General features: G+C 32.7%; 1 protein-coding gene across 1 annotated transcript in view; it reads right to left on the reverse strand.

The window, feature by feature from the left end:
- The window catches only part of LOC123667742 (serine proteinase stubble), a 37,836-nt gene that overhangs the window by 12,005 nt on the left and 1,808 nt on the right, over positions 1-24,023 (reverse strand). Inside the window, exon 2 of the mRNA XM_045601582.1 lies at positions 12,633-14,111. Within this exon, the coding sequence (XP_045457538.1) occupies positions 12,633-14,111 (1,479 nt within the window). The remainder of the gene's footprint in view (positions 1-12,632; positions 14,112-24,023) is intronic.

Genomic DNA, 24,023 nt, shown 5'->3' on the forward strand with positions numbered 1-24,023 from the left:
GAGTAGTAATGTATTTAATTATACGATTCAGCCAACAACATCTCACTGCTAGGCGTAGGCGTCTTTCGCTATGTAGAAGAGGGATTGTAGCTCGATCCACCTCGCTGCTCCACTGCGGGTTGCGGTTATATATTAGATGTATATGATAACAATCGGGACCGACTGCTTAATATGCTCTCCGAGGCATGTTGGTGAGACCCTCAAGGATAGACTACAAGATCGTAAATCGACCCTGCAATCGCCGGTGTGAGCGCGCACCACTACACCAGAGCGATATACTCGTATGATGTATGATGTGTGTATGTCGTATTTAATTTTAGATTGAGATAATTTTTGCCTTGAACATTTTCTTTTAAAATTTGTTTGTTTAACATATTTAGATTTAATTCTACATTCCAAATATCCATACTTTTCCACTGCAGTGTTACATTAACCATAGATAAAGTTATTAAAGACTAGTCTAATTATATTTTGTAAAATGATCATTACAAAGTGCCTCTTTTGAATACAGTATAGTTGAACAAAAGATATTTTTAATCAATTTGATTTGTGTTTAATAACTAGCTGCCCGGACAGACTTCGTTCTGTCAAAAGTTAATAGTAGGAATTAATTTTTTTTTAATTTACTATTAAAACTTTCCGCGGGCTCAAAAAAAAAAAATTAGCCGAATTGGTCGAGCCATTCTTGAGTTATACATTTAGCAACATTCATTTTTATATATATAAATGACTATATAAATTTTTTTTTTTTTTTTTTTTTTTTTTTTTTTTTTAAAACATAACAAAACATGTTAATATCACAAATGTCACTTACAATTCTAATAAATATAATATTATAAATTATAAAAATAAATAGTTAAGCTATATTTAACAGATAAATTACATTAAACTAAAAAAAAAAAAAAAAAAAAAGAAAACCTTAAGTATATAAATATACATTCTTTATATAACATGTAATGTATCCTGTCGATATAATTTCGTAGTTGCTTTTTAGTATTATTATTATATTTATGACGTTTTTGCTGACTCGTTATGGCCGGTGATTAAATATTTTTTTTATGATATTTCTTCTCATAAATATTATCAATGTTTCGTTAATTAACTGGTGTACCTTAGTTCGATTATTCATAACAGGAAAAAGTCCAGACAAAACTTTTATATTAAGTAAAACGATTCACGCTGTTTCGCCGACTTGTATGATAACTGTTCTGCTGCAATGTCGTGCTTTGCTAAAAGGCAGTAACCTACATTTATCTACTGCTTTCGTAAAAAATTGATACAATAATTTTTTTTTTATAATTATAATCTATACAAATAAATAAAATTGGATTGTCTGTTTGTATGATTAAAATTAACGTAAACACCGATATACACGGTACATATACCAATTTTTTTTTTAATTTTTGTTTGTTTGTCTTTCTGTTTGTTCCGGCTAATTATTAAAACGGCTGGACCGATTATTCTGACAGGACTTTCACTGGCAGATAGCTGATATAGTAAGAAGTAAGTTAGGTTACTTTTATTTTAGACATTTATTTATTTTATAACTCTGCGAATTGAACAATAACTTTTTTTATTAAATTCCACGTGGATGAAGTCACGGGTACAGCTAGTTATAAACTATATCATTAAAATTGTATTATTAAAGTTAACACATTTGGTTTAAAAAAAAATCCAAAACTTTTATCTAAATGTTCATTGATTTCGGTTCTTATGCTTTACCTTTTTTACCTTAAGAGCCATTTCACAAAAATCGGTAACAATCCGCGAAATTGTAATATTTTGACGTCGTTAATCTCAGTGTTGGATGCAATAATGTAATTTATATTCTTGAAATATAATAGAGCAACCTTTGTTGTAGTCCATAGTCAGATCAGAATTTTGATTTATATTATGTGTATAAAATTATTAACCTTTTCATCAGCCTCCTCCCTGGGTAAACGGTCGCAATGTATACTTTGAAGTCCTACTTTTCAATAACCTCTACGTTGAAACCATTTTAAAAAAATATCATAATATGTGGAATACAATTTTGTTGTCCACTATCATAGATTTTTATTCCATTTGTATCTCTATTAAATGATAAAAAAAATTTAAAGTTACGAATATTTTCCAAATAAGTACAATTTTAAAAGCGATATTTCTCTTAGAAAACTAAGAAATTTTAACGAACTATCTTCATCAAAGTAAACTTACATCATTAAGGAATACAAAAAAAATAATTAAAAGATGTAATTATTTTTAATACATTTTATATTAAATAATAAAAAGATAGTATATATTGCCACGCATCAAGCCCGGTAAATCAGTCGAGCGCTAGCGCTCTTAGAGGTAAGGTCCACGCCAAATTCTGCGCAGCCGTCTCTTTCGCTCACACGCGCCAAGCGCCTGTTGTTATAGCGGATAAAACGCATTTGATACTTTCATAATAAAATATAAATAAAATAAACATATTACGAAAATGACTGTAAAATAATATAATGATAATTTCTGTAAACAAATGTATAATTTAATTTTCTTTTCTCACACTATCAATACAAATAGGCATTTCAATCTGTTTGTCTTGTTATTTGGTAATAAATATGTTTGTCGGTGTCGATGTCATTAAATGCTTTTTTATTCATATCGTAAATATTAGATTCATTCGTAAACTGAAAAAACTAAATCAATTTAAAAAAATTGTTTCATAAAATTGATTTTTTTAATTTTATTTTAAATTTATTGACTGTTGTTATATAACATACTTGAAATTTTTAACAAATTAATTATGTAAAAAACATTTTATACCCTAGTTATAATTTTTATTCATTCATTTTTTTCATTCCCCCCCGGACCGCTGAGGCGACCAGTCGCGTATTAAGCTAAACTTTATTTTATTTTGCTAACGTTAAGTATTGACAAATTCAAGTTTGTGTTTGAAGTGATACCTGGAGATTGGCAACTTGTTGACTCATCCATTCGCTGGCACTGCGTGAGTAAGACAGCTATAAGTTCAACGCTGCTATTCCTAAAGGTGTGCGCCTGCGCAAGCCCTGCCCCCTGAACGGATCGTCTGCCGACGGCAACGCATATCATTTAGGCCTACAAATCACCTGTTTAGTAAATAAATATGCCTCGGGTTCAACGTTCGCCGCCTCGGAGTACAGATACGCTGACTACCAAATCTAGACTTTCACCTACCCACTATGGATCTGACTCAGATATTAATTTATCTTGTTCAGGCTCGGCTAAACAGGATGGTAGCTTAAATATTACTAAAAGGATGAAACGAAGGCTTGTCGAGTCTCCCAGTGGCTCGGATGAATTGATTAGTGAATTTAGAACTATGTACGAAAAGCTTCACTCCCAGCAGGAAGCGAAATTTTCAATATTGAATGCTTCCATTTCTTCACTGATTGAACAAAACACCGAAATTAAGAGATCTGTTGAATTCATGTCATCCCAGTACGATGCCCTTATCAGTAAAATCGAAACACTGGAAACTGAAAACCAGAAGTACAAATCATATATTAAAACTCTCGAGACAAAACTAAACCTTTTGGAGAGGGATTCGAAGTCATCATCAATTGAATTACGTAACATTCCGAAACTAGAACCTGAAAATAAGCAGGCACTAACTAACACTCTAAAAACTTTGGCATCAGTTGTAAATGCTGATCCCGTAATTCAGGAGACAGAAATACGAAACATTTATAGATCTAAAACGCAGGCAATTGTGGTGGAATTTACAACGACATTTAGAAAGGAATCTCTAGTTCAAAAATTTAATGAATATAATAAAGCAAAACGTCAAAACAATCAGCGACCTCTTGGGACATCCGCTCTTAAGATCTCAGGGCCAGAGAAAACTGTTTTCCTGTCTGAGGCCCTTACCAGTAAAGTTCGTCGAATTTATTTCCTCACCCGAGACCTTGTAAAAAATAAAAAGCTATTTTCAACCTGGGTGTCTTATGGAAGGGTATTCATTAGAAAAGAAGAGGGTAAACCCGCTATGAGAGTTAACGACGAAAGTGAACTCAAAACTTTTTTTTAGTTTTAGTTTTGTTTAATTTACACATCCTTAATTTATATCTGTTATCGCTTAAATGTCTTTTATGTTTGATATTATATGTTTTGTTTGAGTCAGCTGATCGTGGTTATTTACTGTTGTTTACATATAACTTATGTTATTACGCCAAGGTAAATGAAATAAAAATATTATATTGTGGGTATGAGTCAGCTGATCGTGGTTATCTGTTATTTTTTAAATTTAATTTGTATTATTGTGCCAAAGTACATAAAATAGAAATATTATATTGTTTGTATGAGTCAGCCGACTGTAGTTCTCTTTTATTCTATATATTTAATTTGTGTTATTACGCCAAGGTAAACGAAATAATAATATTATATGGTGGGTATGAGTCGGCTGACCGTAGTTATCTATTATTTTTTAAATTTAATTTGTATTATTGCGCCAAAGTACATAAAATAGAAATGTTATATTGTTTGTATGAGTCACTTGATTATGGTGGTTTTCTTATATTCTTTACACTTAATTTTTGTTATTACGGCAGGGTTAATAAAATGAAAATATTATATTGTAGGTATGAGTCAGCTGATCGTGGTACTCTGCTGCTTTGTAAGTTTAATTTGTTCTATTATGTCAATGTGCATGAAATAAAAATAACATGTTTTCGGTATATCACTTATTACTGTGTAACCGTATTTTCTTCCAATCGATCTTGTGTCTTAAGTTTAATGTACATCTTATGGAAGGTGAATGTGGGCTTCAAAATTACTGTATATTCGCTACCACTACTAAATAGATTATTTGCGATAATTATTACTTCGATTAGTGATGACTGTGGACGGGAAAAATAATATTATCTCTTCCGAGCTGGAGTCTTTTGAAATTGCTAAGGCTATAAGGTGTGGCGTGGACGACGTGAGTAATCTTATGCCCACGGGCTTAGGCAACCTTTCTATAATATCGCAAAATATTAGAAGTATTTCTCGCAATTTTGACCACTTTTATACCATTCTCCTAAGATCTCAGGTTGATTGGGATATTATCATCCTAACTGAATGTTGGTTGCATGACCCCAAGCCTATTCCTGTGTTGGATGGTTATAGCTCAATCCACACCCTCAATAATTTAACACAAAACGAAGGGGTAGTCATATATTACAAAACTTTTATAAATGTACGACATGAGGAGCCGTCTCTCAGTGATGCAAACTGTCTCATTCTAAAAATAAATTCAACTACTTGCATTATTGCTATCTACCGCCCACCAAGCTATAAAAATATTTCTAATTTTATTGACTCCTTTGATTTGCTTCTTAGAGATCATACTCAATTCAGGAACATTATTATCATGGGTGATATTAATATTGATATTTCGCCACTTTCATCTGACAACAGACACAATGAATATCTTGACTTCCTTGCTAGCTACGGCATTTTAGCAGCCCATAATATACCTACGCATGGTCGAACTTGCTTGGATCATGCCATGATGAAAACTAAAGAATCATCCTACTGTTTTATTATCGAATCTGATATAACTGATCATGAGAGTGTCGCCGTGAGCGTTAATATTAAATCCCAGAACTATAACTATGGTCCTTATAGCAGAAGGATCGTTGATAGAGGTGGTGCTAGTGACTACTTAAATAACGTTGACTTTAGTTCCGTATTCACTATGAATGATGCTAATGATATTACAAAATTTATAGTTAATGTATTGCAGAATGCTTTGAATTCCAACACAAGAGAGGTCATTGTGTCAAAAAGAAAAAGAATAGCAAAACCATGGGTTACACCTGATCTGTTACGCTGCCTAAAAAACCGCGATAGACTAAATAAAAAAGTTAAACTGGCTCCTAATAACGATAGTTTAAAGTGCACATATAAGCGATATAGGAACTACTGTACCGACCTACTTCATAAACTCAAAAGGCAATATGAAAGGTCCCTGATTTGTGAAGCTGGTTCAGATAAAAAGAAACTTTGGAACGCAGTAAGAAACATTACTTATACTTGCAATAAGGTGGACAAATCTACGAGCCTACTCTGTGGTGACGATCCTGTTGCTAATGCTAATTCTGTCAACAAATATTTTTGCGAAATCGGACAGTCATTGGCTGAGAAGCTCATTCAGCCGTGTGTCACACCTGCTCAAAGTAAGCATGATTTCCCCAGGTCTCCCAACTCTCTGCTGCTTTGGCCCACTGATCCTGGAGAGATAAAGGTTATTATCATGTCTCTGAAAGATGGCTGTGCCGCTGGAGTTGATAATATCCCCGCCTGGCTTATTAGGCGCAACTGTAATTTGCTCGTTGCACCCATCACCCATCTTTGTAATGTTGCACTAAGCACGGGTTGCTTCCCTGAGCAATTTAAAATATCTACTGTCAAGCCAATCCACAAGGGGGGTGATGAGTCCAGCGTCAGCAACTATAGGCCCATTTCGATTCTGCCAGTTCTCTCCAAAATTTTAGAGAAACTTATGAATAAAAGGTTAGTTTCTTTTCTTGAGTCCAACCATATATTATCTGACTCACAATTTGGATTCCGTGCTGGTAGATCAACGGAGGACGCAGTGATCGAGATGACAAACACATTAATGTCTGGAATTGAGAATAAACGGAAACTTCTCGTAATTTTTCTAGATCTTGCCAAGGCTTTTGACACGGTTGCTATCTCTATACTAATTGATAGGTTGGAGGAGGTTGGTGTGAGAGGCTTATCTCTTCTGCTTTTTAAAAACTACCTGCAAAACCGAAGGCAAAGAGTCAGGATCGGTCAAACAACAAGCGACATTGTACCCATCTCATATGGGGTGCCTCAGGGTAGCGTTCTTGGTCCCACGTTGTTTCTAGTGTACATAAACGAACTTTGTCGAATGAAGATCCCACAAGGAAAAATTATTTCCTTCGCAGATGATACTGCTTTACTATTTGACGGCAGTACGTGGGAGGACGTGTATGATGCTGCACAGCGTGGATTTGACAGTGTATCGGCATGGTTAAAAAATAACATCCTGACTTTAAATGCAACTAAGACCAAGTACCTGGCTTTCTCCGCCACTAAAAAGGGTTTACCATCTTTTGGCATCATTCGAGCACATGTTTGCAACCCAGCTTCATACACCAGTTGTGTATGTCCGGTTCTTGAAAGAGTGGACAATATCAGATACTTGGGGGTCATTATTGACTCTGCGTTCACCTTCAAGCCCCATATTTTGTCTCTCGTAGCTAAACTAAGGAAACTCATCTACATTTTCAAAAGCTTAAGACATGTAGCTGATCGGAATACTATCAAATCTGTCTACTATGCGCTCTGCCAATCCCTTATAACATACTGCATCACTGTATGGGGTGGTTCGTGTAAGTCAGCCCTTATTGGTGTAGAGAGAGCCCAGCGAGCAATCCTTAAAACAGCAGCGTCACTTCCTTTTAGATATCCGACCGACGATCTTTATAAATCCTGGGATGTCCTATCGGTGAGGAAATTGTTTATAACTCATATTCTGTTAAAAAAGCATTCTCAGCTCCCATTCGACCCTAAAATTAATCAAGACAAAAGACGTAAAAACAAAGTATGCCCCTCTATCAAGGTTTCAACGGCTCTAGCTCGGAGACAGTACTATTACTTGGGAAACTTTCTTTATAACAGGGTTAACTCCCGTATACCCATTTATCACCTTCCAAGACTGAAATGTAAATTCACTATTACCAACTGGCTCAAATCTTTCACATACGATGATACCGAAAACCTACTTGTTCACTAGCAGCTGACTCTGGGTATATAATTGTTTGTATTTTATTATTACTATTATTATTATTATTATTATTTTTCTTTCTAATTACCTAAATTTTCTTGTTGACCTTTTGGGTCTTTGTTGGCAATTATTATAAATTGGTAAAACAAGTTTACATATACCTTCATCTGCGAGGCTTGTCTCCATTTGGACAAGTTGAGCACATGATCCTGTATTCTTAACTTTGGGGGGGGGGACCTGGTGACTTATAGTACAGGTATTTTATACCTTTTTGAGCACCAGTCCTTCGCTAATCGTGTTGTCAAACTTTGTGTAAAAAACTTTGTGTAAAAATTACTTATAACTTATTTTCCTCATAATGTAATCTTCATCTAAATAAATATTATTATTATTATTATTATTATTATACATCAGAAAATGATCACGATGGTCTTTTGGTTGTCACACTATACGCACTAGCACAAAGATCGCGCGGCTCGTACGACTCGCGCGATGCGACCAAATTTACCTAAACTTGCAGAGCGTAAAATTGTGAAATGGCTCTTAAGCACGTCGTTATACCTACTGCCGTGCTTAGAAAGGCAGTAACCGTTTTTCGATTCTTTTCCAAAGTTATATAACCATATCATTAAACGCATTTTATAAAACCTGTATTATTATTGTAATAATATTTATTTAATTCAAACAAATTCAAAACTTTGAACTCGGTTTTTTTTAACCTCTTTTTTATATCTCGGATTACATTAAGACGGTTCATTAACACGTAAACGTATCCATTTAGGGAAATCGACAAAAAATCTATAATCAAGCGACTACTTCGACTATGACTATTAAAGAATTTTCAACTCGTCTTGTGACCGCAGTAAACAAGTAATATAAAAAAATGATAGCGAACTTCCACTATATAAGGTGTTCGACTCCTAACTGCGATCTTTCAAATGGGGGGTTCTGCAGTTAATATAAATATTTTACATTATTGACGATTTTAGGGCTAAGAATAATACTTCCATATTTATATTGAATAAAAATTTCTGATGCCTATTTAATGCGTAAAACTCCGAGGAAGTTAGATTTTAAAGCTCCTATCTAATTGTCAGTGCTCATCTACTGCAGACACTCGTAAGTACTAGAAAAATAAATTGAGGGTCGAATCGATTCCTTCGGGCTATGTAGGGAATATATCCACCAACCCGCATTGGAGCAGCGTGATGGATTAAGCTCTGATCCTTCTCCTACATGGGGAAAGAGGCCTATGCCCAGTAGTGGGATATTACAGTTATTTAACTATTTTCTTTACGTTGTTATTTCTTGCACTATGTCCCCCGCTGTATGACTCTCATGACCATTGGTTGACTGGAAGAGATCTCTTCTAGGGATAAGTCCACCTTTGCCATCAACTATACGAAAAAATTATTATATTTATGACGTTTTTGTTAACTCGTTATGGGCGGTGTTTAAATTTTTTTTTTATGATATTGCTTTTCATAAATATTATCAATGTTTCGTCAATTAACTGGTGTATTGAACTGTTATGCAAAAGTACGTTTCCAGAGTAACTCGGATATTAATATAAAATAAAATTTAAAAAAGGTGAGGATATATTTTTGCGTGGAACGTGATCTGTAAAACCCATATAACTACCAAAAATGTTATGTTTATAGGAAGGTAATGTTTGAAGGAACTCAGTTAGTAGTCAAACATCCTATATATGATTTTCAATCGAGTCAAATTGCAATACTTCTTAGCTTTTTAACTGTTTAAAAATATTAGTTTGTACGAAATAAAGTACATCATAATAATTATATTGTTTGAGAGCAGACTGTACATGTAGGGAGAACGTGACCTAGAAGCAATAATAGGAATATAATAATAATGTTTAATATCAAAAACATATTTCCAAATAACCTATTTATTTACAACTACCTGTGCCCGCGACTTCATCCACAAGTAGCTTAAATTACTCCTTATTACATCAGCCGTCTACCAATGAAAATCCCATCAAAATTGATCCAGCCGTTTCAGAGATTAGAACAAACAGACAGATAGACAGACGGACAAAAATTGGAAAAAAAAATGTTATTTTAGTACATATACCGTATATGCATTGAGTAAAAGCAGTTATTTTAATATTACAAACAGACACTCCAATTTTATTTATTTGAGAAATAAAATAAAATAAAGTAAAAATAAAAATAAAACTACACAAATTATATTAGGGCACCGTCACAATTTCATAAGTATTATTGTTACGAGTTTTTATTTATAAGTCGGAATGAAATTAATTGGTACACATCTATACTAATATTATAAAGATGAAGAGTTTGCTTGTTAGTTTGTCTGTCTACCTCATTAAAATATATAAAGTACACATATATATAATACATACAATTTAATAAGGTATTAGAGAATTGTGAATAATAAATGTACAATTATGTCGTTAACTAGACTTCTGGGTTTTTTTCTGGTAATAATTTGGAGTTTTTTAACCGAAGACTGGTGGTGCGCTGCAGTGAATTTTAATGATGTCAAAATCGTTTTTCTTTTACTAACGATTGAGCGTTTCGCATACCAAGCTTATTGAAATACTCCTTTGTTTTTTTTTTAATAAAATAATTTTTTATTTAATTGAACAAAATTTAAATTAAAATTAAATTTATGGATGTAAAATTGTCTTATTTTTTTTTAATTTGAATGGTTTATTGTATATTTACTTTCAAAAAGCGGTCTTAACGCTGACTTTATGTTTTACCAGATAGCCAGTGTTATACCTTTTATAAGTGAGTAAGACGACGCGTTGGTGCAACGGTTATAGCACTGGTTTGTGGCTGTTGCGCTGGCGGTTGTGGGTTCGATGCCCGCACATGACATACATTTGTATTGGCTATACATGTTTGCCATGGTCTGGGTATTTGTGCAGTCCTTTTGGGTCTCCCCACCGTGCCCCGGAGAGCACGTTAAGCCGTCGGTCTCGTTTGTTATCATGTACACCTGATAGCGTTCGTTACTCATAGTAAGGAATATATATATATATATATATATATATATATATATATATATATATATATATATATATATATAATAGTAAGGAATATATCCACCAACCCGCATTGGAGTAGCGTGGTGGATTAAGCTCTTAGCTTTCTCCTACATGGGGAAAGAGGACTATACCCAATCGTGGGATATAACAGGCTGAAGCGTGACCTAAGTATGGTGCGATAAATAATTTTTAGAATTTATTTATTTTAAACTATTGTAATAAATGTTTTATATGAAAAAGGTTAATGATTGCCAGTTACATTAAATTTTGTTCATTAGGTTTTAATTCTATTCATCATCATCATTACAGCCTATACAGTCCACTGCTGGACATAGGCTTCCACAAGTTCACGCCAAAAATAGCAATAAAAAATTTAATTCTATTGAATGCTATAAATATTTCTCCGCACTGACGAATAACATTGCATTTAAGACTTTGTGTATTTAAAAGTATGTGTTTTTATTTTCTTATATCATATATAAATGAAAATGAATAGTTGAAATGTTAGACGCGTAGATCTTCCGAAAGACTATAAAAATTGGATAATTCTTTTATTTTATTCGTTATTGTCAGGACAAGGTTTTTACGAAAGAAAATTAAAAGAAAAACCGATATAATAAGTCAAAAAACATATGTTTGCGTTGCTCGCTAGTGGGAAACATTATTCAAATCTAAGTCGTTATTTCTAAACATAACCTGATTAAACACCGGTGTTTGATGTACAAAGAAAGTAAAATTACGGGGACAAGTATGTGAATATGAATAGATAGGATGTGTAAGTATGTAATGTAACGAAATATAAATGTGTATGTGTATATGTATAAATGTATATATATACATATATATATATATATATATATATATATATATATATATATATATATATATATATATATATATATATATATATATATATATATATAAAGCCATCAGTGTCGGACCACGTCCTAACCGAACATTCGCAACTTTTGAACAATTCTCAACTTTAGAACAATAGATTTCATTGAGTGATTTATCTCAACGGTATCATAAAAATTTTCAGTAGTTCACTGACAAACCGATTGTTTTTTAATTAGATATAGGGATTCAAAATGTCAAATCTGGTTAATTATATTTAGTTTTGACAGGTAATTAATCGATATATGTAAATATATTTATCAAAGATTTTTTTACGAGTCCGTGAAGATAAATAATGTGTCTATTATTTGTTAAAAGAAATCTTATAAATGGCTTAGGAAATGATGTTATGAATTTGAAAAAAGTTTATCAAAATTCCATATTATTTGATTGACTTTCAGATATAGAAAGTATTCTTACGTCTTTTTTAATTTATTATTTTCGCAATTTAATTTAAAAAAAGAGTTTGTAACGTAGGTGTGGCGACATTTTCGGATTTTGTTTTACTCTTAAAAAAAATTCTAATATGTTATTTAACCTTTAGTTTAAGCTAAGGAATAAATACAACATTTTATAGTCTGTGATTTTTTACCCTAGGGCTAAAGGAGGCTCAAGCCGAACATACATAGTAAGGATGTGAAAAATTAATCAATTTTTACAACAATGGATACCAAAAAAGGTCCGCAAAAATTTGACAAAAATAATTATTAACCCATTCTTAATACATTAGCTGCTTTTATCATTTGCTGCTTTTATCATTTGCTCTTAATTTATGGGGTGGCAAATAAAAACGGCGCGGGGCGCCGAATCTTAACGCACGCCACTATACCCAATATAACTAACCATTTGAGGTTAGCACGCACAAGGTCCTAAAAAGCGTTTAAATATCAAGTATACAAACTATGTTTATATATCAAAGAATATATAACTCACTGTTAGGATCATGTGTAGTATCGTCAGCAGGCTTGGAGCTAGAGTCGATTGTGTTTGACCACGTTACCAGTGGCGGATACTCCGTAGTTGTCGTAGGGATTGTGGTGAGAGGGACATCAGCTTCCGTAACTGGTTTGAAGTCGTTTTTGTCTGTTGATTCTTCTTGTATTGTAACTTTTTCTGTGAGAGGTTCTTCAATATCTTTTTCAGTTACACCTTCTTTGACAGGTTCAATTGTAACTGTTTCTGATTGAGATTCAGACGTAACTGCAACTGTAATTTTTTCTGTTGCTTTTTCAGTTACTGCTTCTGTAGGTACAGACGTTTCCGTGACAATATTTTCAGTTGTCTCTGTGACTTTTTCTGTCGTTGTTGGAGCAGCTGTGGTCGTTGTCGTCGTAGTCGTTGTCGTTGTTGTCGTTGTTGTCGTCGTCGTAGTTGGACTAGGTGGTAATTTGGATGTAGTCTTTGATGTAGTTGTAGTTATAGGAGTATCTTCAACCTTAGAAACCGTACCACCGTTAATATAAGTTATAGTCGACAATGATGGTCTAGAAAATATTGGTCTAGTACTTGTGGATTGTGGTATGATAGTTATATTTAGTCTAGGCGGTATTGGTAAAGGTTTCTTTGTAGGCGGTCTCTTAGAAGAGGGTCTATAAATAGGTTTTCTTGTAGTATTAAAAGGTAAAATAGGTTTTGTAGGTATAGGTTTAAGGCTAATGTGAGGGGGTCTTGTGAAATTTGATGGTCTTTGAGGTCTAGGTTTGTACGTAGGCTTGATTGGCTTTCTAGTAGGTTTTTTCGGTTTTTCTGTTGTCGTTTGTTCAGTCGTGGGCTTTGTTACCTCTTGATTTTCATTTTTAATCGGTGTAAAATTTTGTACGCTTTCAGAATTTGCGTTATTTACGTCGCCTGAGACAGTTTGGAATGTAGATAATTTTATAGGTAGTTCTGTTACTTCTGCTACTTGAGAAGTTAATTTTGTAGATTGTGTTGTTGCAACTTCCTTGACCGTTGTTGCATCCATTGCATTCGTTGTTTTGATATTATCGTTAACTTTAGTTTCAGGTTCATCTTGTTCTGTCCTATCTTGAACTGTCGCTGCCTTATCAGGTTCATTCGATTCCACAATTGCTGGTTTCTTCGTAAAGTTATTTACTGAAGTTTTGTCTTTTTCTTTATTAGTATCATGTTTATTTGGATTTACAAAACTATTAATCTTATCTTGTGTAAGTGGATGAACAAAATTAGCATTATCTATCGAATTATCTTCTATATTATTACCAATTATATGTGGTAGAGTTGTTTTGTCTTGTATTTGACAACATGAACCGAAGTAGAACCTGTCTATACATGTTCCTAACTGAGTTCCGTTTGCTTTTACGCAGTCCATTACAAACATACAAATTCCCTCTTGGCCTGTACTTCTTGATATGCATGTTAAATGTCTTATATTCCTAGCTAAGGGTACTGGACCTGAAACAAAAAAAAATGGTTTAAGGTAAAAATTCTATATTTGTGGATATACCTACGAATATTTTTGATAGCTACATTATGTACCTAAATTAACAAAAATAAAAAACTATTTTCATGACTTTCTGATTATTTATTACTTAAAAAGTTTAATATATTAATTTATTAATTCATTCAATTGAATTAATTGGTTTTAATTACTATATTACGTATATGTATAAGAAGGTAGCGTCCGCTGTTGGATATTAAGCGTAACGAATAATTGTGTTATTAGCTCATAGATGGCGTTAACTGTTGATTGAGTAACGATAGGATTGCAGCCATTAGCTTAGTAAATGTCATTGAAACATAAATAACCCGGTTTTCCCTGCTAGATATATGATTACAACTCGAACCCTGGTTTTGTATGTTTATAGCTTATAATGTTGTTCATTTTTGAAGTAAAACGTCTTTATACACGCTTGACTTTGGCAGTAAGCTGGTGAATGTGAGACGAGAGCGTTACGAAAAGTGTGATCGGGTACCGCGAACGAAGCAAGAGAGAGACGTGTGAGTAAATATTTTCTTTCTCTCTTCCTCTGATAGTTAGGTTTCGTATATATAAGACTCAGTGGAGGCCTATTGTGCAGAAGTTTTACTTCAGTCGTGTGTTCTAAAGCACACTCGTTTTTTTTTAAATTAACCAACTGGCATGTTTAAACTAAAAATCAAATTCTTTATCTTAATGTTTTTGTTAAAATAATTAAATATATAAAAAGTTGTATATACGATCATTTACAAGCTACAATTCGAACTTCAGTGACCTTTTAAATTTTATTGGTTTTTGTAATTGGTTATAAGAAAATCTGCCTTATTTTAGTTTTTGTTAAAAAAATTTGATAAATTAACCTTGACACCTATTACGACATTTAGAAATATGTAATACTAGCTATGCGCGCGTCTTCGTCCGTGTGGAATAGTGACTTTGGACAGAATTATTTGGATATAATTATATTTTGGTTTATTTTGGACGTCGAAATAGCTCTAATATTTTGTCTCTTGTCGCAAACTTATAAAACATTCACATAAATTTATATTCCATAAAAAGTTTTATCCTCTATTCCCTATTGTTATTTTACACATTGAGTAAAACTTTTACAAACTTTGAATATCATATTTATTTATATCGAATTAACAGCCTAAAAATAAGCTTCTAGCTCTAAAAATGACGATACTTTCATACAACTTTTCATCCCCACTTTTCAACCCCTTATACCCCTTTTTTCGCATTAAAACTTAGCCTATGTCCATTTCCAGGCACCTGTGTACCAAATTTCATTTAAATCGTTTCAGTAGTTTGGGCGTGAAAGCGCGACAGACAGACTTTATTTGAAAATGATATATAAAAGACATCAACGGGCTCCAAGTGAGAACGGTTTGGTGGCCTTTTCTTTTGTATTCAATATTCCCATCTTTAAATTCGGACATACAACCTTTATTAATTATTAAAACTAATATATTGATGAGTGGTGACAATGAATATACTTGTAACTAAAAACAACCATAGCAATGATAAAATTGATATTCTAATGACGTTAAATTTTTTAATCTGTTAAATGAATTGTATTTATTAAACCAAAATTTAATAATAATTATAATACTTTATTATATGCACATCATTCAAATATAACAGTACTTGCATCATATAATATAAACAATACCAAATGCTGTCTTATCGCCAGAAACGTGATCTGTTCCAGCCAATCTTTACGGCTAAAAAGCGGCTTGTGAAGTAAACAAACTGTTAATCATTAAATTACCTAACTTATATACTTATAACTTATATAATATCTAACTTAACTACGTATTTATAACGTTAGTTTTTTTGTAACATATTTTTTTTGTGTCATAAGGAATTATTTATTTATTTTTAAAAGAGTAACTGCGGAGTTTTTCTCCTGTTCTTCTATGCAGAATCTACATTCCGAACCGGTGGTAGCATCACTTTTAAAAATGGTTTAAATTTGAATTTGGAAAATAACGATTCGAAGGTGCTTTTGAAGCCTGTTTGAATAAAGGTATTTTTTTATTTTATTTTTTATTTTGATTTCTTGTATTGACAGAGGTTGTCTGTAAGAGGTCACTATTAGTGTTAAGACCTCTTTTGTTCTTTACACGGCCTAAGTATTTCTATGGTCTGTGATTCTTTATTATTTTTGAAGATTGTTATTTTCTATGTAATTCTAAATGTGCAATAATCCGAATCGGTTGTAGAGAGTAGTAAGCGAGCAAGAGTGAACTCTTAATTATATTTAATACATTAAAATATATAAAATTTTATTTTGTAAAATGATGAATCAAAAATGCTTTTAAGCTTAATTAATTAATTTTGATTTTGATTTTAAATAAGTAGTAAAGAAGTAAATGCGCAAGTGTCATCATCTATGTGATTTTTAACCAAGTTCAAAATAGGAGGAGGTTCTCAATTCGACTATTTCCTTTTTTCACGTGGGTTCAGTTTTTACTGGGTGGACCGATTAAATCGAAAGGCGGTTCTGGGTATGTGGTCCCATTTAAACTTAATCGAAATCTGACGAGTACTTTTTGAGTTTTAAGTAATGCCTATTTACTTTACTATTTTTTCGTCAAACTACGTTGTATTACTTGTCGATGTAATTGAAAGCGATTATTTTTTTGTTTTCGAGCAAACACAATTATTAGTAAGACGCTCACAATAATTCTGTAGCTCCCTGTTAGCAATAAAGAAATTCCCTGAAACTAGGTTCATTACAATATCAAGTCTTAGCAACGGCGAGTACCGTTGCAAACCAGTCTCAAGGTAAGTCGGTTACGAGCCAGACCTTTAGACTAAGTTTATAATAAATTATAGTAGTGTAATATCGTCTTTAATACTTACTTATATTTAAATATGTATATTAAATATTGTTATATATATGGTAATATTGTTAAGTCAATACATTATTATGTCTTACTAATACATAACGTACTCAATACATATTTTGTCTCAATTTGTACCTACACCGACACAATACCATCTCTTCTGCCCCTAGATTGCCTTTTCAGCGATAAGGCCGCCCTTTGTACCGTATGATACTCTAAAATCAATCTGATATGTATTATTTCTGTATTGGTGTACAATAAAGTGCATTGTTATGTTATGTTATGTTACATTTATTAAATCTAACTGGCAGATACCTCTACATAAAAGGTATACAAAAGGTTACCTTACATTATAGATTAGTAATACTTTATTTGGGAACTTTATTATTTATTTATTTACAATATAGAACACCAACAAAGTATACACCATATTACAAGTACATATACAATAAGAGTAGAGTCTAAGTGTAACTTTAATTATAGGTGATAACTACATTAAACACTATAACGTATACACTAATAACATAGATAAATAACATACATATGACAATAACTTAAGATAGTGTTCTACAATTAAATTAGCTACAATAAAAGATTGAAACAGAAGAAGAAAGAAGAGAAATAATTTGTAAAAAAATACTTCTTATATATAAAACTCTCGTGTCACAATGTTAGTTAACATCCTGCTCCGAAACGGCTGCACCGATTTTTTTGAAATTTTGTGTGCATATCGGGTAGGTCTGAGAATCGACCAACATCTATTTTTCATACTCCTAAGTTATAGCGGGGGGATTAAGGGGATTAATAATATATATGGCAAAACAACGTTTGTGGGGTCAGCTAATATCTATATAATATTATCTTATACTAGCTGTGTCCGCGGTGTCACCCGCGTTAATTTGAGGCAAAAAATTGCCTATAGCCTTCCTTGGTAAGGTATATGGGCTATCTAACACAAAAATAATTTTACAATTCGAACCATTCTTCCTACGTTAGTTCTGCCCAAACGTTACCGGGAAGAGATCGCTATATTAGCGATAAGGCCGCCAGTTCCAATTGATGCGACTTGTATTTTCTTAATGTCATGTATTGTTATAACTTTATGGTGGTGTGCGGAAAAGTAAATAAATAAATAAAGTAATAAAAAAGCTTTTATAATATTGTTATAGATTATACAGCTATATAATTAGCAATTTTAAGAAAATTTATACAGGTTTAGTAGACACATAATGGGAAAAATGAAGAGTGATGAGTGGTGTCCGCTATCTGACATTTATCTGCCGTAATATTCGTCGTCACGTGTGTCTTTTATGGGTTTAGACCTTTTTAAAATACATCTAGTTTATGTTGTATTTTTTGTTAATACTCTACATTTTTTTCAATTAGGTTGACAAGCAAGCGTCACAGCCCACCTGTTGGCCGTACCGTAGCTTATAGACGCCTGCAACACCAGAAGCATCACAAGCACGTTGCCCGCTACTCCCGATCCTCACCATGATTCTGACCACCTCACTCACCACAGGAACACAAAGCTACTTGTAAGCAGCGTCATTCAGCTGTGACCTTCTGTTAGGTTGAGGTACTTTTCCAGTCGGGCTGCTCCAGATTTTGAGTAGGATACATTCTACTATCCCTACTTCAATAAAATTACTCATCACTTCAGCCTATCGCAGTCCACTGCTGGACATAGGCCTCCACAAGTTCGCGCCAAAATATAGCGTGAACACATGTGTGTTGCCCGTAGTCACCACGCTGGGCAGGCGGGTTGGTGACCGCAGGGCTGGCTTTGTCGCACCGAAGATGCTGCTGCCCGTCTTCGGTGTGTGTATTTCAAAGCCAGCAGTTGGATGGAATAAAATTACTCAAAATATTATATATTTTTTTAATTAAGACGTCAAATCATCTTAAAACAACGATGAATTTAGTTCCATCACTCACTTCAGCCTATCGCAATCCACTACTGGACATAGACCTTCACAAGTTCGCACCATTAACGGCGTGAGCTCATGTGTGTTGCCCATAATCACCACGCTGGGCAGGTGGGTTGGTGACAGCCGCAGATAAATTTGGTTTATTCTAAAGTATATCTAGTTTGTGTAGTACCTAAATAACTTAATGTTACAAATAAAAAAAAAAAAAAAAAAAAAAAAAAAACAAAAATTTCTGATTTGCTAATGTTGTTAAGACTGTTGTTAACATTTGTTTTAATTTTCACTGCTAACCATTCGTCATCATAGCGTTAAGTCATTTAAACTCAGTCAGTTTTGACTTTAGTTAAGTGTGTATATCACTTTATGACGAAATAAATGTTTACATTTCATTTCCAGGTAATCTCATAAACATAAAATAACTGAAAATATTATTCTGAATACCTAACCGAAGCAAATTAATAATTACATGCATTATTTATTTTTGTTTAACGAATTATTTACAAACAATACAGCCACATCTTCTTATATATAAAATTCTTGTGTCACGATGTTAGTTACAATACTCCTCCGAAACGGCTGGTCCGATTTTTATGAAATTTTATGTGCATATCGGGTAGGTCTGAAAATCGCTCAATATCTATTTTTCATACCCCTAAGCTATAGGGGGGGGGATTAAGGGGATTAATAACATATATGGGAAAACAACGTTTGTGGGGTCGGCTAGTATATATTTTTATTTTTTATTTTTATTTTTATATCTATACAATTATATATTGTTTTATAATAGTCAAATTAACTATAATATATGAGACTAGCTGCGCCTCGCGGCTTCATTTGCGTAATTTATGATTCCGTGAAATAGGATTATTCTGGATTTTCATCTAAGGACCAAGTTTCATTACAACCAGTTTTGGTGTAAAAGAATCACAAACATCCATCTATCATCCTCACGAACTTTCGCATTTCCAATATTAGTAGGACAAGCCTCACCCAATAATGACGAATATTTTCAAGATGAAAGATTTACGTAACGAACGGTCTCGAGTCACTCAGGACGTTGACATACATTTCTCATAAGAAAATATAATGAGTCATTTCATTTGAAACTAATATATCTGAATAACCAATACATATAATTAAAATATAACGCATCGCTGTCTGTACATGGAAGATATATAAGAAAAAATATTATTGGGACCTTTACCAACGCAAATAACATCCAAAACAATTATTGTTTGATTTTTTCTGTTGGTCTGTGCGTTTCTGCACGCTTATCTCAAAAGCGGCTTATCCGATTTAGATGTAGTTTTCACTAATATATTATGGTAAGCTTCACTTAACATTTAGTGTTTGTTTTATATCAATCGGTTCACAAATGAAAAAAGTTATGTCAATTTAAAGAATCACGTTGAACATGTAAGTACCCAAAACTCGGACGAAGTCGCAGGCACAGCTAGCTAAATATATACATATACAATGCCACTTAAACAATTTTAACTACACTAATATTTTAAACAGAAAGATTTGATTGTTTAACAGACTTCAAAAAAAGGAGGTACTTAATTCAAAAAGATGTATGAACGATTTAAATTTGACTGAGATTTTACAAGTTGATTTTGTAGTGTCACTAATAATGCAAATTTAATTGTATTTCTCTACATTGGTGATGCTCTCGATTGAGTACGTGTCCGTGTAATTTGAAGTTGTTTTTTTTTGGTTTGAGATTAAATGCAGTCATAGGCTTATTATTAGACATAGGCTTAGGCTTCAGTATGATTATAATTTAAAAGCAAAGTCTTGTTCAATTAGGCTTTATAAGCACTTCTGAATCATCATTTTACATATTGTAATTGGATTAAATGTCAAAACAATTATAATTGCTTAGTGCAACTACCACCCTTTTTTGATACATCCCTAGGCTGGCAAATAAGCAAAAATACCCTAGCCTGCTGCGGAGGCCTGTAACACCGGGACCACTACGCGTTGCCGATACGTCCCCTCCACCCAGGAACTCTGACTAATTTAGAACAGGAACACGACACTACTGGAGACCAGTTATTCACCTGTAATGTCTGACTTACTTTTCTTAACGATTTCTATTGAAAATACTTAAGACCATGCATTCATTTCTCTTCGTGACTACAGCGGTAAATGTCACGGAAGATAATTACTTGTAGCACAGTGCATGCCTTCATTGTATAAACGTTGACATTTAGAACCTAATAAGAAATTCCTTAAGGGCACATTATTGTATTATCCCTACTAATATTATAAATATGTAAGTTTGTTTGTTATGCTTTCACGAAAAAACTTTGTACATATATTCTTGGACGTATTAGAAGTAACATAGGTAATTTTATATAAAAAAAAATTCAATGCAAGCGAAGCCGCATATAAAAGCCAGTTTGTAATAACTGTGTTTGCTCGCAAACGAAAAAAAAAATCGACTTCAATTACATCGACAATTAATACGACTTGGTAAGACGTAAAAATAGTCAAGTAAATAATATGCATTATTTGAGTTAATTTAAAAAATACTTGTCAGATCTTTAAATTGGACAACATGACAAGTACTACCTTTCAATTAAAAAAGAATCATCGAAATCGGTTCACCTCGTGAAAAATTACGAGGATTAATACAAATAAAAGACGGACGGACGAAGACAGACGGAGAAAGAGAGTCGGACTCGTACACGAAGGGTTCCGTACCACTGACTGAATATTTAGACAATTTTTTTTATGTAAGTATTTTTTATTTTACTTTTATTATATAAAGTAATTATATATAAAGTAATTATACAATTAAGTATTTTGTGAATATTTCAAGTGCCTACCTGTTACCATCGTTTTTTGTGTGGCTTTAATATTTATTTTATTTTGTTTTTAGTATTTGTTGTTATAGCGGTAGCAGAAATACATAAATAATTTGTAAAAATTTCAACTGTCTAGCTATCGCAGTTCTTGAGGTACAGCCTGGTAACAGACAGACGGACGGACGGACAGACAGCGAAATCTTAGTAATAGGGCCCCGCTTTTACCCTTTGGATACGAAACCCAAAAAAAGTAACAATCAAATTGATAACCTCCTCCATTTTTGAAGTCTGTTAATACATACACATACATAATGGGTTATGGTCATTTGTTTTGTTGTAGTAAAAAAAAAATTACACGTCTTATGAAACTGATAAATCATGTTTTGACCCTCATATTAACTATCTTCGTGTCAACGAACTCTATTGTTATAAATAGTTACATACAGGTCGTTAATGATATGTATTTAAATAATACGTAAGCTTTTATAATAAAAATAATAACACGTTTGGTTCAGACAAGGTCCATATAATGAAAGACAGTACACAAAATACGTATAGTAGAAACAAAGAAAAACAAAAATAAACATAATAAAACAATACAAATAATATATGCAGATTAAGTTAAATAATTATTTAATTATTGTTATAATTTTAATGCATAATTATTGTAATTGTTCTAAATTTAAGAATCTTAAAAATATAAATGGCTGATAAAAAACTTTTTTAAGCTTTTTGAAAGAACTTTAAAATATTGTATTTGATGTATTATTCATTATTTAACGTGTGTTAAATGTAAAAATATTACTTTTTTTAAGTTTAACTATTTTCTTTTCTGAATATCGATGGTCAGTAGATTTCTTTATTTTTTTCAAGAAACGTAGTTTTTCTAAATCATTCAGTGTAATATTACTTTTACATTACACTTGTAAAATTTAAAATACAAACGTGTATTATATATTTTTTAACCGACTTCAAAAAAGGAGGAGGTTACTCAATTCGAACGTATATATACTCGTATAATATTATGTATGTTCGGGGATAACTTCGTCGTTTATGAACCGATTTAGTTAATTCTTAATAGTAGAGTAATCTTTGATAATGTGTATTTACTTAACTAATTTTTCGTCTACTCACATTGTATTACTTGTCGATATAATTGAAGACGGTTTTTTTCGTTTGCCATACACAATTATTGAGTTTATTCGAAACTAGCGCTCTCGACTTCGTCCGCGTGGAATAATGACTTTACATGTGATGCTTAAAATTGGCATATTTTTTTAATTTATAAACCGATTGACATGAAACAATACTGAATGTTAAGCTAAACTTGCCACAATATATTAGCAATAACCACATCTAAATCGGATAAGCCGTTTCTGAGATTAGAGTGAACAAACGCACAGACAAACAGACAAAAATTCTGACAATCGTTTTTTTGGGTACTATTTGCGTTGTTAAAGGTCCCAATAATATAGTTTCTCGTATATTTTAAATGTACAGACAGCCCGTTACATTTTTATTATCATCATCATCATTACAGCCTATACAGTCCACTGCTGGACATAGGCCTCCATAAGTTTACGCCAAAAATAACGTGAACTTATGTGTTTTGCCCATAGTCACCACGCTGGGCAGGCGGGTTGGTGACCGCAGGGCTGGCTTTGTCGCACCGAAGACGCTGCTGTCCGTCTTCGGCCTGTATATTTCAAAGCCAGCAGTTGGATGGTTATCCCGCCACCGGTCGGCTTTTTAAGTTCCAAGGTGGTAGCGGAACTGTGTTATCCCTTAGTCGCCTCTTCGACACCCACGGAAAGAGAGGGGGTTGCTATATTCTTTAGTACCGTAGCCACAAAGTACATTTTTATTATATGTATTGATTATTAGAAGAATTAGTTCGATTGTGAAGCTTCAAAACGAAAAAAATACCAGTATCGAATGGTACATAAAAAATACAAGGTAAATACATAAAAAATACAAGTAAAACGAAGATAACGGACGAGATATAAAATCCTCTGACGCGACACATTCGACCCACATGCAAAAGGAAGTGAAAGTGGGGAAACACGCGACTAGAAGACAGGTATATTATTATTAAATGAGATGTTCATCCTCTTTGGATGTTAAAAAATAGTCATAAAAAAGAAAGCCTAAATATACAACATAAAAATGTCTAGTCTTGACATACAGCTTAAATTAGTTTGACACATTTAAAAAGTTTAAAAAATGTTCTTTATTGTCAAATTAATCTTTATTACGTAATTTTTAGCTGTTACCTGTTATAATACAAATTA

This window comes from Melitaea cinxia, chromosome 29 (genome assembly GCF_905220565.1).
Source record: "Melitaea cinxia chromosome 29, ilMelCinx1.1, whole genome shotgun sequence".
In the NCBI taxonomy this organism is placed as follows: Eukaryota; Metazoa; Arthropoda; class Insecta; order Lepidoptera; family Nymphalidae; genus Melitaea; species Melitaea cinxia.